The sequence below is a fragment of the Brachypodium distachyon genome, chromosome 2 (genome assembly GCF_000005505.3).
Source record: "Brachypodium distachyon strain Bd21 chromosome 2, Brachypodium_distachyon_v3.0, whole genome shotgun sequence".
Lineage (NCBI taxonomy): Eukaryota > Viridiplantae > Streptophyta > Magnoliopsida > Poales > Poaceae > Brachypodium > Brachypodium distachyon.
In genome coordinates, this window is record NC_016132.3 from 36,944,854 (window position 1) to 36,967,192 (window position 22,339).

At 44.1% G+C, this 22,339-nt stretch overlaps 1 protein-coding gene and 4 long non-coding RNA genes across 12 annotated transcripts; 3 read left to right on the forward strand and 2 right to left on the reverse strand.

The window, feature by feature from the left end:
* Window positions 1-5,671: 5,671 nt before the first annotated feature.
* On the reverse strand, window positions 5,672-10,097 carry LOC104582760. 2 transcript variants are annotated; one of them, XR_002963001.1, is made up of 4 exons: window positions 9,538-10,011; window positions 8,345-8,489; window positions 6,204-8,257; window positions 5,672-5,867 (listed from the first exon to the last, which is right to left on the reverse strand). It is a non-coding gene; the product is annotated as an uncharacterized LOC104582760 (long non-coding RNA). The 2 variants fall into 2 exon arrangements; XR_730748.3 differs by lacking the exon at window positions 5,672-5,867 and having other exon boundaries at window positions 5,941-8,257; window positions 9,538-10,097.
* Window positions 8,329-10,850, forward strand: LOC106865963. The gene is made up of 2 exons (XR_001405870.1): window positions 8,329-8,368; window positions 10,418-10,850. It is a non-coding gene; the product is annotated as an uncharacterized LOC106865963 (long non-coding RNA).
* A 359-nt stretch (window positions 10,851-11,209) lies between these two features.
* Window positions 11,210-12,951, forward strand: LOC106865962. Its single transcript, XR_001405869.2, has 2 exons — window positions 11,210-12,346; window positions 12,472-12,951. It is a non-coding gene; the product is annotated as an uncharacterized LOC106865962 (long non-coding RNA).
* Window positions 12,952-13,628: 677 nt separating this feature from the next.
* On the forward strand, window positions 13,629-19,664 carry LOC106865955. 7 transcript variants are annotated; one of them, XR_002963006.1, is made up of 4 exons: window positions 13,629-15,679; window positions 15,759-17,899; window positions 17,976-18,041; window positions 18,123-18,733. It is a non-coding gene; the product is annotated as an uncharacterized LOC106865955 (long non-coding RNA). The 7 variants fall into 7 exon arrangements; XR_001405810.2 differs by adding an exon at window positions 19,059-19,664 and having other exon boundaries at window positions 15,759-18,381; XR_002963005.1 differs by having other exon boundaries at window positions 15,759-18,041.
* Window positions 19,665-20,601: 937 nt separating this feature from the next.
* On the reverse strand, window positions 20,602-21,611 carry LOC104582761. The gene has a single exon (XM_010233443.3). It carries the CDS (start codon window positions 21,357-21,359, stop codon window positions 21,051-21,053), a length of 309 nt encoding a protein of 102 aa, XP_010231745.1. The 5' UTR covers window positions 21,360-21,611; the 3' UTR covers window positions 20,602-21,050.
* Between the last annotated feature and the right edge of the window lie 728 nt (window positions 21,612-22,339).

A 22,339-nucleotide genomic window follows, 5' to 3' on the forward strand; every position in this document is an offset into this window, starting at 1 on the left:
GGTTTGTTTTTTGGACCACTTTAACCGCCACTGTAGATCGTGCGCTGGTGACCACTAAAGAGCTCCAGTGGCGGTGAACGACCACCGCCACGGGTGCTAGAGCACCGGTGGCGGTGCTGGTCTGCGAGTGCTTTCACAACCACCGGTGCTCTACTAGCAGTGGCGGTGAATTTTTTGGACCAGCGGAACCGCCACTGGAGCTCGTGCGCCAGTAACCCATTCTGGCGTAGTGTTTACTCCCATCCCCGTTGGAGGCTAGCTGGTTGTGTTGCAAAGAAGTACAATGCCCAGTCGGAGGCAGAGAAGCTGAAGAAGAGGATGGACGGCAGCAAGGGCTACCTAGCTCATGCAGCTAGTCGACAGCTAGTCGTCACACGATGTACCCTTACGTTGTATTTCTAGTTTTCTAGATCCTCTGAACCCTACCTCCAAGCTCTAGTTTTTTTTTAGAGGAACCTCCAAGCTCTACTGTTATTTCTGTGTTTATCTTCTGTTCGGTTTTCTGCCCAGTTTTCCTTATTTTTTTTTCGAGATTGACAGGGAGATTACTCCCCACCGGTTATTGCATTACTCAAAAATGCAACCTGTTGGCTGTCAAGCCCCCGAGGGGGTTGCATCAAACTACAAGTAGACGAAGATCTACCCGTGAAGAGAGAGAGGGGGGGGGGGGCAGACGGAATTAGATACAATTTAGGAGGAACGCCCGGGCATGGAGAACGTCCTCCCTGTCCTTGGGCTTGAAACGGTGGCTCCACGTAGCCAGGTAAGACGCCGCACGGCTGATGATCTCAGTGACGGAGCAGGTGATGGCGTTGAAGACGATATCATTCCGCGCCTTCCAAATGTGCCAGAGGATGGAGCAGATATAGGAAGTCCACGAGTGTTGATTGATCTCCGGGGGAGCTGCAAGGTCCCAGACCCTAACCATGGCGTCGAAGTGTTGGTCGATTCCAAGATGCGACCAGACAGCAGAGGCCCGCGGGCAACGTAAGAAGAGGTGAATGCCAGTCTCCGGTGCACTGCAGGAGGCGCATTCGTCCGAGGGGGCACAGTTCTTGTAGCTAGAAGAGGTTACTGTGAGTATTGAGCCTATCTTCAGTTGCCAGGCGAGCGAAAATCTTGATCTTGGACGGAAGAGCCAAGTTCCAATTAAATCCTCGCAGCGTGAATGTCAACCTGACCAGTCTCGGTGAGCATCTTGTACACCGCGCCGGAGCTGAAGTGAGTGCATGGTCCCCAAGCAAGGCAGCGCATGTCCTCGTTGTGGTTGAGGGCGATGCCACAAATGATATTGTTGACCATCGTAAGCTCTGTGGCGACAGCAGCCGTCAGTCTTGGTCGAAGAGGGAGGCCGTGACGGCCGGGCCGCATCTGCTACCGAGATGTTTGGTTGAGTGCAGTGGGTAAATTAAGAGCGCCATCTTCGAGTTGCACAGTCTCGAGCCGTCTTGTTGCCATTCGACGAACCAGAAGGAGGTGAATTTGCCGCCACCCAGTGCGACTTTGGTGATCCTCCGGTAGAGAGACCGACTGGGTGTCACCGAAGTCTCCTCTTCTTTGTCTCGCATACCAAGTCTTCCAGGGCAGAGCCTCCCATTGGTGAAGCTTGTGGATGAACGCAAGGAGGAGGCATGCATTTTGCCGCCGAAGATCCTTAATGCTGAAGCCGCCCTCCTGTTTAGACACAATAGCACGATCCCACGACATTAGACAGCAGGCACCGGAGCAAGTGTCCGCACTCGTCCAAAAAAAAGCTCGTCTTCTCTTGTCAAGTGCTTCTACCACTCCAGGGTTAAGGGGGAAGAGCACATGAAGTAGGTAGGGAGACTGTTGGGCACCGCGTTGGTGAGGACAAGGCGGCCCCCAGAAGAGAGGAGGAGGGCACGCCACCCGGAGAGGTATTTGTCAAATTTCTGGATGAGAGGAGCAAAGGCGGAGGGCCCCCAGTTTTCCTTATAAACAGGGCCACTTCTCCTTGTTTACTTGATGTTGGGGAAGCCGCCCTTCAGTCCAGATTCTTAATCTTCTCCAACTCAAGCAGAGCATTGTAGTACTACTGTGCAATACAGGCAGCCTCTGCAGGCGGCGGTCACATCAAAACTTATATCATTCTTTAGTTCATGACTAGCTAGTAAAAATACATATATAAAGAAAAATTATAACTCGGTGGAATATGTCACAAAAAAACCACCTTATAGTGAAAACTTCATGAAAACTATTGTCAAAATTTTAATAAATACTGAAAAAGTGATTATAAGCTATCGATATTTTATATATATGAAAAATTTCAAGTTCAAACTTGTTGTACTTCCAAATTTGCCCAAATATGGATGTATCTATGTTTAAAAAGCGTTTCGATACATGTACTATTTCGACAAATAATATGAGTCGGAGGGAGTAGTAAATTAAAATCCCTGATATGGGCTAGGGCATGAATCCTGCATGACAAAAATCAAGTAAATATTTGTCGACTTCGCTCAACATGCCAACAAAGTTTGCACACGTGTACATATGAGGCCGAGGTATCCCACTCCTTGGAACACTACAAAGCCGTGCAGGACTTTGCTGACAGCAACGACATGGTGTTTGCCATCGGAGTGGAGCAAGTGAAGGGCGAATGATTGGCAATGCAAGTCTATTTCACCCCGCTGATTGGAAAAGACGGCAATTGGGAAGGCTATGTGGCGGAGCGGAGGGATTGTTGGTCCAGAAGCGAAAATCGGTGAAGATGTAGACATGGAGGAGGATCGATGCTTTGGGCAATCGATTTATCTTATGTTTGATATCAAAGAACAGGCTCCTTGATGGCGCTTCTTGGCGTTCTATGTACTATGCTCAATGGAGGCTGAATGTGGCCCTCATGTTCAAGAAATTTGGCGAGATCTGGCAGCTGCGAACCGGATTGAGCTGTACCCCTCTTAAGAACATTTTTTACATTCACCTGAAAGAGATTTTAATTTCTTGGCAAGAATCCCCATATCATTATTATGACGCAAAATACATGTATCAGGTGCCGCATGCTTAGACCTTTGGTTGTCCCCGAGCAAAAACTGAGTTTGACACACATGACCTTAAATTTAATTATGAAGTGAAGATCGATAACGAAGAAATACAGGCATTCGAGTATCATATCATAAATTCATTCATTCAGATATTAGCAGTGGGTACGTACTCTCTAGGCCACTAAGCTCAGTCACAAATGAAGCCACTCGATCGCACCATAGCATAAAGTTAAACACGTCTCGTGTTATTCTAATCATTGGATCACTATTGTAAAAAAAGAGCAATGTAAAGAAAACAAACCGGGTTTTGAACAACCTTAGGGGGAGGCACATCTGAAGTAGATCGATAGGGAAAGCCTCAGGACATACTCAGAAGTCAGGGTAACGCTAACATTGACACGAAAGTGAGTGATCACTCGGCCCACACTCGGGAGCATGCATCAACCGACATATGAGGAGGAGGTGGAGGGACAGAGAGCATATACACCGTTTGGCTCTTGCAACACAATGCTCGGTGAGTATGTACGTAATTCTTGAGATGCTTGTCCATAGAGAGAAGGCATTTATGAACCTTCCACCCCAAAGTCCACTCAAAGGCATGCACTTGCGAATGTGCTCCCTGAATGTGTGTTCATGGCATAGAAGTCATGGGGATTGAGGTTGATCTCACTTTCATTCTTGCGGCGGTGGGCATTGAACACCTTCACCTTCTCTATTTGTCCACCGGCTATTAGGGGAAGCACTCGATGAACTGCTTCATCTTGTCAGATTACTGCGCGTAGAGCATTGTAATATTGTGCATATAAGAATCCTTTTCCGGCGACGGTGACACCGTTGGCTTCTCGTCGCCAGGGTGGTATAGAAGATCAACTAGGAAATCATCATGACTAACTCAGAAAGTTAAGCTATAACACAAAGCAGTTAAAACTCCATGAAAGCCTGTAAAAGGTTTAAAAAAGTCTCAAAGAAAATTCATATGTCAAGGAAGTGATGTTTTATATATGTGGAAAATTTCGTGTTTAAACTAAATTTCGTTTAGCAGCTATCTAAACAAATTCAGCCTGAACATTGGTAGCTTCTTCACTGCTTGGTACTTTTCAATTGCAATTTCTTTATTTTGATACTAATTTGTGTATACATATATACTCCTTCCGTCCACAAATAAGTGTACTTCTAGATTTGTCTTAAGTGAAAGATATCAAAGTTTGACCAATTCAATTGGTATTTTTTTATTTTCATATTAATTTGTGTATATATATATGTTTGAAGAAACACATTAACACACACAATTAGGTGCAATAAAGACTATCCCAGAGATAAGAATTCTTGTCTATGAGTCCCTAGCTACCTTTTCCTCAGACCAAAGAATGTATCTAGCCAACCTTCTTCCTACTTCCATCTCCACACATCCTCCAGATGTCTTTCCATCGACTCCAGTGCCTTCTCGTGGGAGGGTGAAGCTCCAATTAATGGATCGATCGTGAACAATATTCAGAGGAAGAGAAACCCTAAGAAACGCCCCACGGGTCTTGTTAACAAGGTGGCAATCTCATTGTCTGCCGCGACGTTGTGGCATGCATCATTATGTACCACCTCAACAGGCAGGGAGAAGCCACTGGTGTGGAGGGAGAAGCCGCTGGTGTGACCGAGAATCTAGTAGGGGAGCTTGCCGTAGTTGGACATGCATGGTACAAGAGGTTTGTAGCGACCTCAAACGTCAGCTGACGGTGTTGTACGACCATCACGATAGCTTTGGTAGGGAGAAGAACATCAATAATCTCGCGGTCATAGTTCTTCTGCAACGAAAATACATAAAGTTTCTTATGTCTTAAACACACATAATAATGTTGTCAATAAGTTACGTGCGCTTATTAAGCCAACAATGGGTTAAACATGCAACAGAAGGGTTTTGAACATCCTCGTTTTTCTTTCTTTGAGTTGAGAATATTGAGCATCCTCAGGGTTTTTGTTTTAGGAGCTTTTTTTTAGGAAATTGTTTGAGGAGATCAGGAGATTGAACATCCTCAGGTTTTTTTTTATTTGAACATCCTCAGGTGGAATTACACGGAGGCGGAGCCAGGCCAGAGCCCCAGGTAGCCAAGGCTACGGCCTGGGTCGTATGGAAAATTTTAGCCCATACCGTATCATATTTGGGCTTTGGCCTTGAAAAAAACCTCCCTCGCTCAAAAAAAACCTTAAAACCTCCCTCGGCCCTTGACCAGCCGGGCCCAGCCTGCCTCATGCCACAGCCCACGACTCCACCTGCAGTCTCGACCTGGGGATTATTGTATTGTATCGGGCAGAAACGAGCCAGAGACAGCGCCGGCCACCGCACGGCCGCTGCCGCCCGCCTCCTCCGCTGACCGGTTCCCTGCCTCCGCCGGCCTCGCCTCCCTTCCTGAGTTGCGGGTCAGGCTATCAGGGACCCGCCGTCCGGCCATCCCCCATCACCGGCTCCGCGTCTCCTGATCTCCTCCGACTGCCTACACAAATAGGCAAATCCCCTATCAGGGACGCCCGTGCCCTCCCCCGCGTCGTTTGATGTTACTACAGTTAGTATATAACTAGATGGATAACCGCGCTTCGCTGCGGCGCTAATTGTTTGACACATTTTTTTGTTGCTTTTTTTACATCGTTCAACAATTGTGAAGCCCTGAATTCTGTGTGAGTGGACTGTGAAGGGGTGTTAGCCTCATTGTAAAATATAGATAGAAAAGCGAACATGTAGCAATGTAAACATTTGTCGACCGACATTCTGCGTCAACAATGATATCCATCAGTTTCACCACAAGCCCAACTCCGACCCCATATGTCTCAGAAACTGACAGCAAGGTAACATACAGATGTGATTGACAAATATTGCACCTGAAATTTTCAAACAGACCAGATTGCCCAGGTTAGAAAAAGAAGTTGAAATACAAATCATTTCACGAAATCATGATATAGAAGTTTGAGAATTTGAAGTACTGCAAAGAGTATGACACTCGTAAGATATATACCCATTTGCTAAAATATTACATACTTTGATCTCATTAATTGGAATTCCCATAGTATGCACAGCTCCCAGCTAACTTCTAGTTTGCACAAATAAATACAAGCATTAACAGAACGTAACCTAAAATAATTATACACCGGCAACCCAAGAAACTTGAGTAACATCCTCAACTGATCATATAATTCTTCATCGACTCAACAACTTACACTGCTTGTATGCGAGCTTCTCTTGAAATTTGATCACTTGAATGTCATCTTGGCATGACCTGCAGAAACTTAACCTCATGGCACCTGATTATTGACGATCTGTAGGGAAAATATTGAGGAATACAAAATAATACTCCCTCCGTCCCATATTAAGTGACAAAATATTACTCCCTCCAACCGGAATTACTTGTCGAAATATTACATGTATCTAGAAGCTTTTTACACATAGATACATCCGTATTTGGGCGAATTTGAGACAAGTAATACCGATCGGAGGGAGTACATGTATTTAGACGCTTTTTGGATATAGATATATCCATATTTGGGCAAATTTGAGTCACTTAATATGGGACGGAGGGAGTAGTCATTAGTACTTTGTTAATAAAAAGTAGAAACAACTCTTTAGTCCTCAATAAAGAATATTGCAGGAAATAAAACACAAGTCCAGGAGAGCATTTCGTTGAAGAGATTAGCAGTTCTCATGCAATCTTGTTCGAGTTAGAAATAACAAGGGTACATAGTTGAATGAGTCCTTGTACTGCATAAAAAGGATATGCGAATCAGGACAACTACACAACTTGGAGATCTACTCTGATGCATTGCAATTTAACTTGGGAAAGAAAAGAGCATCTCTTTGCAAATCTGTGGTTGTGTTACCAATTTGAATCAATGCAATTAGGGGCAAAGAGTTAATGATATACTAAATAACGGAATATAGGAACAAAGCTATCTCTCTATTCCTAAACATAATAATTTCACCACTTGCCACACACCAATACTATCGTGAAAGGGCAGTCATGCTATCTTTAATTAATCGAGGTAGCATCTATTTTCAATACCTGTGTTATTTGAGTTGTCATAATGTATAAAAAGTTGGCAACCTGCACGTAACAAAGTTGATTCAGGAAACATTGATGTAGCAAGGCATACTGGAAAAGTTGTCATCTTCACATGCCGTTAGTCTCTGCATTGGTCCTCCTTACTTATTACCTTACCATGTCAGGTTACTGCAACATGTACATAGCACCAAACATTCAACAATGACTTGACACTTGGGCAAGTTGTAAGCTAGTGGGCAAATTTAGAGTTAACAAAATGCTGGAGAGATCTCAAAAACATGGTTAATACTATTTTAAAAGAAGCAAATACTTGTTCACACCAACTCAACTGTGAACTCACCATCTCCTGTAGACAAAAGAAGTACACAAACATTAAGCAATAGCTCAGAAAGCAGTAGCTCATTGCTATTTAGATCAAGACAAAGTTCTTTAAAATGAGATTGAAAGAAAGCTAGTCAAGCGCCTGTACCTAAGGAGATTGCCAAGTTTTATCAGTCTTATAATTTGTTGAGTACAATCAGAAAGCAGGCTTGTGGTCCATAACAACGACAATGCCACTATCACTAAGTATTTAAATTATTTTCATTAGGATGGCCTGTGGTGTCAAGCAGGTTGACTATTTTGATCATAGGTCAGTTGTCTTGATGAGTAGTTGCAGTGAAAGACAGCTTCGTTATGTAGCTGATCAAAAACAAAATAACCAGAGAGGTCCCCTCTATGAATGCAATGTTACCTTGGGTATAAAAGATTAAAATAAATTATAGTTTTGCTTTTTCAAAACAACTGGTCTGGATCTTGCATATAAAACAACATTTAGAAAAAGGGGCTGCAACTTACCAAAATGGATGCCACTCCTGCTCGGTGACCTTCGCTTCGCCGGCTACTCGCAGTCCAGTGTAACCGCTGCTTCTGCACACTGCACCAGTCCTAGGGGGAACGAAGGCAATGACGACTGCTTCCTCGGCTGTCATATACTTGGTCTCAGGATGACCATTTTACTCTGAATTCCAGGTCATATACGTACAAAACCAGAAGAACTGAAACTCCAAAAAATGTAAAGAAACAAATATTCTGACATCGGGCCCAATCTGATATTGCCTCCACTGCCGGCACCCTCCTCCCCATCTATTGTGAATCTTTTATTTGATCTACTGTGCAATTGCTACTATTAACTAATCAGTTCTCCATGCAATTGCATATTCAATACGTAGTTACCTACAATCAGAAACAGAAAGGAAAAATCGATCTCACCATGAATGTCTGCACTAATAAAAATACATCACTATTGTAGGAGGACAATACCATGAGTTGCTGCAATAATTGCAAGTGAGTTTGATCCTCTTCTCCAAATTTATCATAGTATGTTGTCCAGTACCTTGTACGCAGCAGCATAAGAATGCACACTTCATAAAGAATTGGTAGGGAACTAAACATTCCCGGAAGCAATCTGCATAAAAATTATGTAAAATTGTAATGTGTGCATCTAATTATAGGCAGATTAAGTGTCAGCTACACAATTAAAGTAAAGTGAAACCTGGTTAATCAAAAATCTAAACTTCCTATAAACCATTGTATTTTAAGTGGTCCTTTAAATCGCTATTAACCTCCTAGCTGTCAATGTTTGTATCGAACAGGATTAAAAATATACAAAGTTAATATGCATACACATGTAAGAAAATATGCCATGTAATAAAGATCCATACACATGCAAGAGACCAGCTAACGAACTCTAGCTAAATTGATGCCTGTAATCAGCAAAAGAAAAAACAAGGAGTAAGAAAATTCAATCAAGTTCTGAATTATCTCATTGATGGATTTACATGAGGGTCATCTAGGGACACAAAGAATCAAGAATTTGTTAGCAATGCTTAAGATCTAGGGGACTCCATACATCCTATCTGAGATTTCCTCCTAATCTCCATGTATTACAAGTACACGTTCATGATGACACTGAAACTCAGAAGTGTGCATGTGCTTGTGTGCATACATGTATATTTATGTACACCATACGTCAAGTTCTAAATATGATCAGAATTGATGCAAAATGTTTCTTAACACATTGACGATTAGCCGACACCGGTGTTCTTCTTTTCCCATCCAAAAACCTACTTTATAATTTTACATCAATGCATCAGGTCAGAACACAGAACAGAAAAGTGAACCAGTAGCATCTCTCTTAACTCGTTCCTGCATATCGAGCAGATCGAATAAAAGATCACGCTGATTCCTGAATAAGCAACGGCACATGGTATGCTCCGGCATTAAAATAAAAGCTCCTTAATTTCTCAGTCTGAAGCTCATAGTTAAGCCCTCACTGAACATCATCCACACCCCAACCAAAACCCAACTGATTGATTTGGGGCGAAAATTGAAGACCGCAGGACCGAGGCCACTTACTCGCACTCAGAAGCGAGTTTTTGAGCTGAATCTCTGAACGGGAGCAACGCCCGAGAGGGTTTACGGGAATGGAACGAAGGGAGGAGGAGGAACTGTACCGGAGACGAAGAGGTTGGTCGGGGGAGGCGTCGGCGGGGTGAACGCCGAGGAGAAAAAGCGTGCACTCGGCTCCGCGAGTCAGAGATGCCGAACATGTGCCGGAGCCCGGACCTTGCCACCGCCATTGCCGCCGCTGGGATAACTTCGATTAGGGGAAAAGGCCGCTGGGGAATCGGTTCGTCATTGCCCTCGTCGCCATTCGTGGATCGCTGAGTCGGGATTGGGGGGAAAGGCCTCCAGGGAATCGCTTCGTCGTCGACGCTCGTGGATCGCTGAGGCCTGAGGCGGCTTTAGGCTTTGAACATCAAGAACCCGTCGGCGTCGCTTTGAGAAGGCAAAGAACAGATTATTCGAGCTTCGAGAAGAGACCGGAAAGGCCAACAAGCCACGGCTAGCGCACCAAATCGCCTTGGAAAAAAGAAACCAACGGCAGGGATCACAACATGCCAACGGCCTAGATAAAATCACGTAGAGGCAGTCAGAGGGGCTGAGATTCTCCGCCCTTTAGTGTTTAGAGATATTTGTTGTTTTTCGTTGGGCGATTGCTGGGGCGAAACTGGTGGCCTGGAATGATTTGCTTATCAAAATCGGCGGCTACGTTATTAACGATCATCCCGACTCTTTTCGTTGGTCGTTACACTTGTTGGGACAATTCACAGTGAAATCTATGGTATGCGCCCTTGATCAATTGTAATTGCTGCTTCCAGAAAAAATGCCGGTAGAAACTTAAATTTTTCTTAAAATTGGTACCTTTGTCAAGGGCTGGACCTCACTAAGGATATCTTGCAAAGCGAAATTGGAAAGAAAACCTAGTGTGGAAAGTCAGTATTTGTGAAGCCCAGTGTGGAAAGTCATGTTTCTGACTTTTTTGTCAAACAGCTTTGGCCAGGGGCGTCGGCAATTCCTGGCTCTGTCAAGCACATATCAAGAGGATCAACAGGGGAAGCCTCAGTACATGCTCAGAAGGTAACGTTACATGACACGAAAGTAGTGAAAACTTAATGAAAACCATTGTAAAAAGTTTAAAGAAATTCTCCAAAAAATAATAATGAGTTAAGTGACCCAGCAGGTGTGAGTTATGCTCATAATCCTGTCGCACTTATCCCTTCTGTTTCTTTTGCTTAGCACAATAATAAGAGGCCTTGCTTAGCACAATAATAAGAGGCCACGCAGCGTGAGTGTGTTCACGATTTGGCAGTATTATTTGAGGCTTCCCCTCAACTCTAGTTTCCTTTCGGTCGGATGTAAGCGGCCCGCTCCATGAAGGCAGTGTAGTAAAAAGTTTGAACTTGAAAGGTCATTTGTTCAATGCGACGCCAAACTACCATGTGTTCTTGGTGGCTCTACAGCGCACCGGGTGCGTTTGTGAATACCATAGCATTGAGTTTATAACCTTCGTGACTACAAGTTGTGTCCGAGCGGTAAGCGACAAAATCCTGCTTCAATGTCTGGCAGCTCTAAAGCTCCATATGGATGCAAGGCTTCATCTACAATACCTCGGCTGTGAGCTGGTGGTGCAGCATTAACTCCTATACCGTATTTTTGATACAAAACTATAATAAAAGACCGCACATACTGCATTCTGTCTCAAAATCATAATACCGTATATCTAAATATAAATATTTGATCCCAGTATCCTTATAAAAATATCTTGTTCGGTCCTTAATTTTAAGATACGAATACTTCTCTGTGTCCATGTATATATTTATAGAAAATATAGTTCCTCACAATTATATAAGCTAGCCATGTGGCCAGTACACTTATGAGGGCAAACATCTTACTAATATAAGTGGTCTGCACACTTATGTGGGCAACAACTTAGTAATAAGTGTCCCGCACACTTATACATGTATATGGAACTAACTTATGCACAAAACACAAGAGCTTTTGAGCAACCAGAACACATCATATGAAGTTGTAATATTCTTATTTTGATACTAATTTTGATTTACACGAGAAACACATTAGCTAACACCAATTCTGGTGCACTTAAGAGTATCCCAAAGAATGAGAATTCTTGGCTATAAAACAAGTCCTTGAGTCCCTACCTTCTCCTCCAACCAAACAGAAACTAGCTATAGCCAGCCTTCTTGCTGCTTCCGTCTCCTCACATCCTCCAGATCTCTTTCCACGACTCAAATACCTTCTCGTGGGATCAAGTTATTAGCCATTTGCTTTAGTTCCGCTGGAGTAGGAAGACCGCTACTGTCGCCAGCAACGTCCACCGCGTCCAGCACTTCGAAGAAGAAACTTCCATTGCAGGGCTCGCTATCCAAGGTCATGGGCGGAGCTCCAGCAGCTTTTGGCTGTTGCACTTCCACCACTGGGAGAGCTTCATGCACAGGAGGTCGCTCTACCATCACTGGGGGAGCAACCTTTAGCAAAGGAACAACTTCCTGTGGCTTCTTATAAAAGAGCCCCTTCGACGCTTCGCTAGTCCTCTTCCCTTGAGTTTCTTCAAATTGAGAGTAAATTATACATTACCCCTTCGGAGAGTTTATATAGGTTAGGGGTACATGACAAAAAACCATGACGACCATTGGTGGAGAGAGAAAGTGGGGGCAAAATGGTAAATCATTAGTCTACCGACATGAGGCGCTGCATCCATGACCTCATCCTCCGCTGCAAGAGCTTGAACCTCCAGGGGGCCTGACGCTGACACCACAAGTTCTCTGCGAGCGCAGGTACCTCATGAATCTACAGGCTATCACCGACGTCCAGTGTAAGTTGCAGAGCATGCTCAGGGCTGTGAACGACCACCTCAAGGAGAAACGCTCGGGAGCACGTCGGCGCCGCCGCAGCAGCAAGGTATGCTCGTGAGGAAGTGCAACCTCCTCCTGCTGTTGTTGATGTTCGTGAGGAAGTGCAACCTCTTCCTGCTGTTCCCGTGCTAATGGTTGCTCCTTTACTGATGATGGAGCCACCTCCTGCAGCTGTTCCTATTGTGGAAGTGCAACAGCCACACGCTGTTGAAGCTCCGCCCATGACCTTGGATGGCGAGCCCCGCCATGGAAGCTTCCTCTTTGATGTCCCCCAAACAGCCTCCAGTGGCAGTGATTAGGGTGGCCAGTCAGAACCGTCACTGGAGGGGGTACACCATTGGTGTATTCTCGCATAGTCATGGAGGGGCTCCTCAAGGCTGTGGCCGAACGCATCAAGGAGAAACGTTCTGCACCTCCTCCTGTTGTTGCTACAGAAGCTGATGTCCCTGAGGAGGTGTTCCCTCTCGTTGTTTGAGAGGTTTTTCCACGTTAAATCCGTGTGTACTTGTGATGTGATTTCTTCTTCGTTCTTCGTTCTTGCTTGTCGCGTTCATAACAAGGGGCACATTATATAGCCAATTATTTGGAAAAGACATAATGGCTTGACAATTATATATATGCATTATTTATGTCATTTCCAAATATATTATACACACTTATCCCGTTGGAAATATTTATCACGTTAATTAATTTTGTGCCCTCAGCTTCTAATGAATTAAAAAGCATATGCTCTGGAGATGTATATCTTATAATAAAATATTTGATCTTGATATCTAAATAAAAAATATTTTTTTGATCCTTAAATTTATGTAAATCCAAAATATTTCATCACATGGATGTATCTCAATAAGAACATTTCGTCTTACTTATCCTAACAATAATATTTCTTCACATCCATGTATATGTATATAGCCAATTATTTGGAAAAGACATAATGGCTTGACAAATATATATATATATGAATTATTTATGATCTGTTCTCCTTAAGCACCATCGACGGTTCCATTTCTTAGCTGGTAGACGGGATGGTCCCTATCAACTCCTATACCGTATTTTTTATACAAAACTATAAGAACAGATCATGCATACAGACTATATTATGTATATCTACATATAAATATTTGATCTCAATATCCGTATAAAAATATCTTGTTCGATCCTTAAGTTTATTTAAATCCAGAATATTTTCATAACATGTATCTTAATATGAATACTTCTATGCATCCATGTATATTTGTATAGAAAATATAGTTCTTCACAATTATATAAGCTAGCCAAGTGACCCGTACACTTATGAGGGCAACATCTTACTAATAAGTGGCCTGCACACATGCGGGCAACAATTTAGTAACATAAGTGCCCCACACACTTATACATGTATATGGAACTAACTTCTGCACAAACAAATGTCCTAGAGCCAAAATGGGATTGACAATTAACCATTCACAAATCGAACATGTGTGGAGTAGCAAGAAAAACTATTCCTTTTCCCTAAAAATAATTTTGAAAAGATGTAGATAGATCTACAAAAATAAGTGGCAAACTGCAAAAACAAAGAGGCCATGTAGCCCAACTCAGTTGCTCCCCTCAGGCCTAAGCGGTAACCGCTCTCAAAGGCCCCTTTTCTCTAAAAAGAGTAAATTTCACAAAACCACACATTTTGGGGTAGTCTTCTCACGCAGCCTCCAGTTTTGGTAATTTGTCCGAAAAACCACACTTTTCCAGTCCCAACATAATAACAAGCCCGAAATGATGTGTTTAGGCAGGTCGGGCCCACCTGTCAGGTGACACATCGGACCAACCCGACCCGACCCGATAGGCCGTTTGGCCGGCAATACTCTACCTCTTCTCTTTCCCTGCTCAGGTCGGGTCGGGTTGGTCTGACGTGTCACCCTGGAGGCTGCGTGAGAAGACTGCCCCGAAATGTGTGGTTTTGTGAAATTTACTACCCTAAAAAGAAAGAGGCTCTCAGACGGGACGGACCGAACCTGCTACATTTGATCAGGCCTGGCATGGCGGTAACCCAGGGCCGTCTCCAGGATTTGGGGGCCCCGGAGCGAAATGAAAAAATTGTTCTAAAATTGGGACTACTTCGTGTTACTAAAACATCTAAAAAGATAGCAAAAATGTAATGGTAGTATACTAGTATTGGAGCAATAAACTGACCTCATGTTCTACCGAAAAGCATCATCCGCCTAGTGTTTTTTTAAATAAAATCTGCAATAGATGAGAGGGTTCTACTGAAAAGCATCATCCGTATAGCAAACAAAAATAGTTTAAAACAATTCAAACATCATATGAATTATAGGTTTATCAATACAATAGATGAGAGGGTTTGACCGAACTTGGAATTAGGAATTTAGGACCAAAACAATGCAGAGCAGGGCTTGCCGGCCTGGCCGCCGGAGGCCGGAGTATGTAGATAAAAAATCAAAGGCAACAGCATGGGGCAGCAGCAGGAGACGGGCGGGCAGGCGAGTCGATCGCGCGCAGGAGGAGGCGGCGATCGCGTGCAGACGGAGGAAAGGTGGAGCCGAGGAATCGAGTATCCCAGGACTCGCATGACACTTCGCTTTTCCCGTGCGTAATTAGATCAGCAGCGACTTATTTTTGTTTAATAGGATAACTGATCCCAGATTTGGTGGCCCCACGATTTTGGAGGCCCTGAGCGGTCGTGCACCTTGCGCATCCTCATCGACGGGCCTGCGGTAACCAACTTTTGTGCGTGAGCATTTTGTACTGATCGAAGTTTTGTGGGTTTTGTACTGCAGGAAGTGACTAGTACTACGGAGTACTCACTCCGTTTTTAAATTGTGGTCGTGGTTTTAGTACTTTACTACATAAGCCAGTGCATCTTTGCTTGATTACTTCATTGACTGACCCTAGTATATTATGTACGTATTCAATCTTGTTAATTGCTTCAACAGAGTAGTGACCTTGCATTTTGCGTGCTTTCCACTACAAGTGTACTAGTATAACAGAGTGAGTCAGACTACATTAAAACATGTGCACAAAAAATTTATGTGTTACTTAAAATCGTATCAACTTTGGTTAATATGGTTGTTACTGAAACCGAACGGAAATTGAATGGTTATAACTGAGACAGAACCACATTTTCATATGAAACCAGGAGAATGCCTCGTCTGCAGTGCAGTTTTTCTTTTTCTTTGAGAGGATCCGTCCAGTGCATTTTTTTTTAGCGAATCCGTCCATCCGTAGTTCCGTATAGAGGAGATGGTTGTGCTCACTCGCGACGGAGGCAGGAGAATGCCTCGTGTCCATCTCGCCCCACGGTGCGGCAAGAGGACCGCCCTGCAACTGCCGGCTAAGTCTCCTCTCACTCGCCGCGAGGTAGAAGACTGGCGGCAGCGGCGACGAGGTAAGCCACCCAACTTACTTGGTTTGAGTTGTTAGATCTGGTTTGCCAGCGTTGAGCCGTTAGCCAATGAAATTTGTAGATTTGATTCGATCCGATGCTATTGAAAATATCTGAAGATAAACAGACTACCTCCTCTGCAACCTATATGTCTCAGCTCAGACTTGAGGAGCAATGGCTGAGGCTGTGGTTCTCTTAGCAGTGACAAAGATTGGTGTTGCTCTAGGGAATGAAGCAGTGAACCAGGCTAGTTCACAGTTCAGTAACTTCATTACACAGCTAACAGAGCTTCAAGGTAGCATGGGCCGCATCAGAAGGGAGCTCAGACTGATGCATGGATATCTCTGCCGAATGGACGTACCGAATCGCAACAGTCAGACATATGGAATCTGGGTGGAGGAGGTTAGAATGCTCGCGTATGGGATTGAAGATATTGTGGATGAGTATCTGCATCTTGTCGGTCAGAAACATGACACTGAATGGAGTACCTATCTGAAGAAAGGATTCAAACGGCCAAATGTCTTCTTCTCTTTAAACAGGATAGCTTCATTGGTTAAGGAAGCAGTTAACTGAGCTCCTGTGTGCATGCATACTCTGATCTTATTTAGTTTAGCAAACCATCCAAGTGGTTACTCATAGCCATTAACAAGAATCTTTAGTTGACATGTTTTAAACTACAAGAACATATAAAGGCATAATTTACATTTACATTTTCTCTGTAGCTTAACTTCTGAAATGTTCACTTGCAGTCTCTCCCTCTCGAGGCAAAACATAATTTGACACTAAAGTTGAGATCAAGCATCTCCATTGTTGGACTAAGTTGAGATCCGGCAACATCTCTCCTGCTAAATAAGGAGAAAAAGGTAAGTCATCTACCTTTGTAGCTTCTAATCTTTGTTCAATTAACAGTAATCAAAAGGCACTAGCCATATTAAGTTGCACACCATATTCATATATGGAGAGAGTTGTCCTAGCAAAATTGCATTTCTAAGTTTAGTTGGAGTATTTCTTCCAATTGCTAAAAGCTTGGCTAAGGAAATTGCATTTATACACTAGAGAAACTTTACTCATGTTGATTTTACTCATTGATGACCCATCATACAAGAATGCAGAGTCATTTTTGTGGATACAGGGACCGCTATAGGTATTACATTTGAAATGAGATTCCTAGTGCCTCTTTTTTAAATTCATTTTATGATTGCTGCACGTATCCAACTCCATTATATATAGGGTAACTTCTTGCTTGCACCCGTCATTGATAATTCTGTATTATGCAGAGTAACTAGGGTCAGACATTGTTAAAGAAAGGAAAGTTACTGCTTACTTCATATATCCTTCTTTTTTTGGCCCCTAAAATGTATTTCTATATTATTTTGTAGCTGCCCAGAATCAGGAACTATAGTCTCATCTATATGATGTATTGCAATTGCTGATTCCCATCTATTCTTGCTCATATGGCCCTGTCGAGGGTTCTAACTGTGTAATTTGATGCATTGGCTAGGTTCTCCTGCAAGGAATGTCTCTGAATGCATTGTTAGGCCAAGTTTTTCCCCTTCTCCTTGTTATTTCTCCTCCTGTTTGTTCCTCCTCTTCTCTTCCAGGTTGTTTGCTTTCTCTTCTTTCCTAGATCTGCACAGTGGCTCCTTAAGTTGCAAGACACCAAACTGGAAAGTTTAATTGAAGGAGAGAGAGAAAGAGAGAGAGAGAGAGAATAACCCTTTTTTTGGATTTTTGGCGGACTTGAACAGAACCCTCAGATGTGGTCTGATGTTCATCGACAACAGCCACCTGCTGCTCCCCGGCTGCATCCATGGCTGGCTGCTGCTTACCCTCTTGGAGCAACGGCACCCCAAGGACTGGATTGGACATGGGAGGATGTGGCTCTATAGGATTTTTTTATGTTCTCTAATGTGTCCTATTCTCATCAGATATGTAGAGACCTTTAGCTTAGAAAATGTGGAACATTATAATCATGTATAATTTCTGGTCCAGGTTATTGTTTCGGTGACTTCTCTGGTCATAAGAAGCCTGGGCCAGAGGATAGAGAGGTTGATGCACTGATTGTTAGATGGCCAAGTAAATTTGCTCACAGCTTGATGAGAATTCAAGTTTTGCTGGGTCTGTGTGTGTTTTCAGCGTTTTGCATGGCAGGCAACCCTGGTTCTGCAGCCTGGTGCTCCACACTTTCATTTTGAGCCCGGAGCTGGAAGGGATCAATATGAAGTATTTCCTAGATTAATTTGTAATTTAGTGCATGTTTCTTGATTAATTTGTAATTAAGTTCTTTCTGTTGTTTCAGATGGTCTATATGTTATAAATTAAACATGCCATGCCTTGTTGACCTATTGTTTTCCGGCGCAACAAAGTGCGCTTACACATCTCGTATGTCGTATATACTGCTGTCCTTTGGAGTGCTTGGAAGCTGAGAAATGATTTATGTTTTCAGGGACAGACATGACTGGGCTTGAAGGGCATATGGTCTAAGGGGTAAGGTGATGATAATTTTGATGCGATGCTACAAGGTACTATACACAAGCTCCCAATCACGCCTATTGTATCCCCTGCATCGTGCTACCGGAAAGAAAGAGAAGCGGACTGCTTTGTATCACCTGGAGGCCACGACATACGCTGCGCTGAGCCGCTGACGGTCTCATGCCGAGCCAGCACCATTACTGATGGTAGCGTTTGACGCCGTCATTACCGAGGTAAATGATATAGCACCATCTGCTGCTGAAGAAAGAGCTCGGAATATCTGGCGCTCGCCTCAGGCTGCTGCTTTGGCCGCCACAAGAAAAATGCTTTATTTGGTGGTTAAGAAAATTACTTGGACCGAATGAGTTATTGATTTCAAGACAAACATTTTAATTATTTTGAGAGAGACATGCATGTATGCATGTATATGTATCCAGTTTTGGTATCTGTCATGTATACTGCTGATGGTTCCTCGCAGTGTTTTGAGACTCCACGCCTGTTGTCAAAGACAAGAGTACGGTCCCATCGTGCTACTACTTGTTGCTGCTACTACGATTACCAGATTACTACTATATTGGTTTTCTTTGTGAAGTGTTATATTTCCCATGGATTTTAGGTTGTGGCTTTTGAATGTCATGACAGGCACTCGTTGTAAGACTGCAATCAGATTGTGATTCGATCATGCTCAGACTTTCCGGGTTGCTTCCTTCAACTACCGCAGTGCTTTTTGCATGTTCATGCTTGTAAACTATGATATCGCCTATTTCAGTTGTCCTGTCAAATGTGAAAAAAAGCATCTGTGTTACCTGTTTGCCTCTATATATTCCTTTGCGACTTCATAATGCTCAGTCATTTGTTTTCGTCGTCAAATGATTGCTGCATTTATATTACGATCTGTTTTTATTTTCAGGTAAAGAATGGAATTGTGTTGCCTTTTGCCATATGGTGCCTGCCCTGTGGGGGGGACGTGAGGAACAATTTAAGTTCCCAGCAATAACAACCTGGCAAGCCCAGATCCAAGTAAAGCGGTGGTTTTCTTCCTCCTAGCGGACGCAAGATAGGTAAAAGATGATGACTGGAAGTCATGGTGGTGGGTGTTGTGAGGCATTGAGATGCTCTGTTTCCAAAGAAAAGCTAGAGGGGACGAGGTATATGGGAGGAAATTGCATGGCGGGTCCTTAAATTTGGCAAGTATGTTCAATTTCATCCATTAACTTGAAAACTTCAAAAATGAGACCTTAAACTTGGCAGGTTTAATATTTGCGAGTTAATGGATGAAACTGAACATACGTGCCAAGTTTAAGGATCCACCGTGCAATTTCCTATTTCTACCAACTACAAGCCTTGTGTCTCCCCTGGATCTGCATTCTCTTCTGCATACAGCCACAAGTATCCTCTTAGCCAAACATAGCAAATAAATTAAGGGTCTCTTTGATTCATAGGATAGGAAAAACTTTACAGAGCCATTTGAATTCTATAGGATTGTGATTACATCAAAATTTGTTTTGTTTTGTTTTTTTACTGGGGCATCAGAGTTTGTTTGTTATGGTGATGCATCGCTTCAATATTCATTCATCTCTGCGAACCAGAAGCCGCTCTCAGCGATTAAATTAATGAAGTGGTGGGCTTCTTCGATCATCCTCTTAAGGACTCGATCATATCGAGATGCCCTGTTCTCAAAGAAAAGCTACAGGGATGGAAGAGCCAGAACGCACTATACAGTGTACACAGGAAGAGCTAGCCAATGCAACTACAGGCGTGTCTCACTGCCTTGTCACATGCACAGATAGTACAACATCTGTGCCAAATCAGCGAATAGAATCCTAGCCGACCATTGAGGATATTTTTACAGATACTGACAGTTGAATTAAATGGCGTTTCAGAATTGGTCGTAGCATGCCATTTTAAGACATTTTAAGAGAGGGGCGTCCACTAAATTGTGTGCTACATTGGCTTATGCACATGGTGGGTTGCCAGACAGATCTTTTTTTTAGGGGTGTTCATAATCGGTTCATCAAAACCGTCCCAAACCCGTGGCTTTTCCTTATTCATTTTTTGGAGTAACCAAAATGTCAAACCGATCAACATACTTGATGCCTACTCCTGTTTGAACAGCCCTAACAGATCTAGCGAAATACTCCCTCCGTCTCAAAATAAGACATGAACCACGTCACTTATTTCGGGACAGAGTAAGTACCGGAATGAATTCTAGTGGTGTGTGAGTTCTTTTACGGTTTTCAAAACATTAACAGGCTATATGTAGCTACGAGTAGCAGCTTTGAGAGAAATACAACCAAGCCGATTTTATTTTCTGAAAACGTATTTGCAGTAAAAGAACGATGTGCATCATCCTTTGCCAAATAAAAGCGAGAAATGTAGACAAACTAAACTAGCCAGTACGTAGGACAGAGAGAAAGCATGTGCAGTGAGTATTACGTACAGGCACATACATGTATAAAATGGTCCCACATATTGAGAGAGAAACTAGCATATACTGATTGGTGGTTCGGATGATTCATGCGGTTGAATTGAATAGTACATCGCGTTCTCCGATGGAGAGACATGACACCCACCAAAAGCAAAGCTGAAGAAAAGAAAAAAGGAAAATAACACAAAAAATACGGGCCTCAAAAGTGATTAAGATTAAGATGAATCTCTCCAAGCTCGCAAGCACCTTGATCAACCAGCTTAAATTAATCAAGGGCCATGCCTGTGCCGGGGATTCAGTAACTCAGAGTACTCGCGCATCAATCGACCGAAGAAAAGGCGCTTCGATCACGGCATCATCTGGCCTTCAGACTGCCATGGAAAGCTCTAATTAACTAGCTGCAATGGCGCCGCCGTCTGGCGGTCGTATGTACTCTACGGATGAACTTGGACGGCGGCCGGCGGCCCGCCACGGTCAGGAGGAGGAGTCGTCGGCGGCGTGGGCGTGGGCGTGGAGGGCTAGTCTTGACTTGTTGTCGAGCATGGACCACATCACCTGCACGTCCTCGTACGCGCACGCCATCACGTCCCCGTACAGCTGCGCCGCCGTCGCCGCCGGGCTCTCCTCCTCAACCACGGCAGCGGCGGATGAGCCCTTGTGCCGCCTCGCCCGCGGCGTGTCTCCGCCGCCGCCGCCGCTCTGTTGCCCCTGCTGCTGCGGGCTGAGGATGGCCGTCCGGGCCTTCCTGAACGGCGACGTGATTGTGCGCTTCCAAGAACCCATCTTCCTTTGATCTAGCTAATGTAGGAGTATCTCCGTGTTCTCTGTATGTGATTTACTAGTAGTATCTAGGACGTATCGAACCAATGAATTTGTGTGAGTTTGTTGCAGAGTGAGGGGAGAACCGGGGGGGCTGCTATTTCTGGGCAAGGGAGCCCGGTGGTATATATATACATATATATCCATCTCCATGGCCATCGAGAACGAAGAGGAGGAAGGTGGGGGAGAGGAGGCAAGATCCGGAAGACAGGATAGGTGGTGCTCAGCGTGCCGCACGTTAGGGCCATCGGACGGCTAGTGGTCTGGTCTCGTGCGCCCCGCAGCCGTCGGATCAGATAAGGCTGCCTCATCGGACGGCCCGTAGGAACTCACCGGTGGGTGGGTCACCACCGCGTAGGGTTACGGACGTCCCACGAGAAGAAGATATTTTTATTTTTATTTTTCTGGGAGGTGTGAGAACAGAATCATGCGGGGGCACGTGCTCCGTGGATTCTCCGCCCAATGGAAACGGCGAGCATTGGCAACCGCACATGCATCACATGCACTGGCGGGCCGCCCAGATCATGATTAGCGCTAACGGAACTGCTTGCTTTGCTTAACTACCCGAGGTTTTACGATGGCTTTCTGCCCATTTTTGGTTTTGACCGCCCGGTGGAGATCCGACGGACGGCCGCTGATCGACGACGCATTGGGAAGTTTGCCGGATCCTGGGCCGTTGACGTTGAGGCTGAGCCATCACCGGCGCGCGTTGGGACTTCAAATCAAACCATGCGCGTACGATACGATATGCATGCATTTGCGCGTGGTCAACTTTGGGGCAGGTCGGGTTTTGTTCGGCGCGGTAGCTATGTATGCGTCGGTTGCAAGTGAAAGATGCAGCCCGCCGACATGCACAGTCGATCGATTCGTAGCAAACGGGTCAAGTTTATTTTCTTTTTATAAAACTTGTACTCCCTCCGGCTCATATCGAGTGACTCAAATTT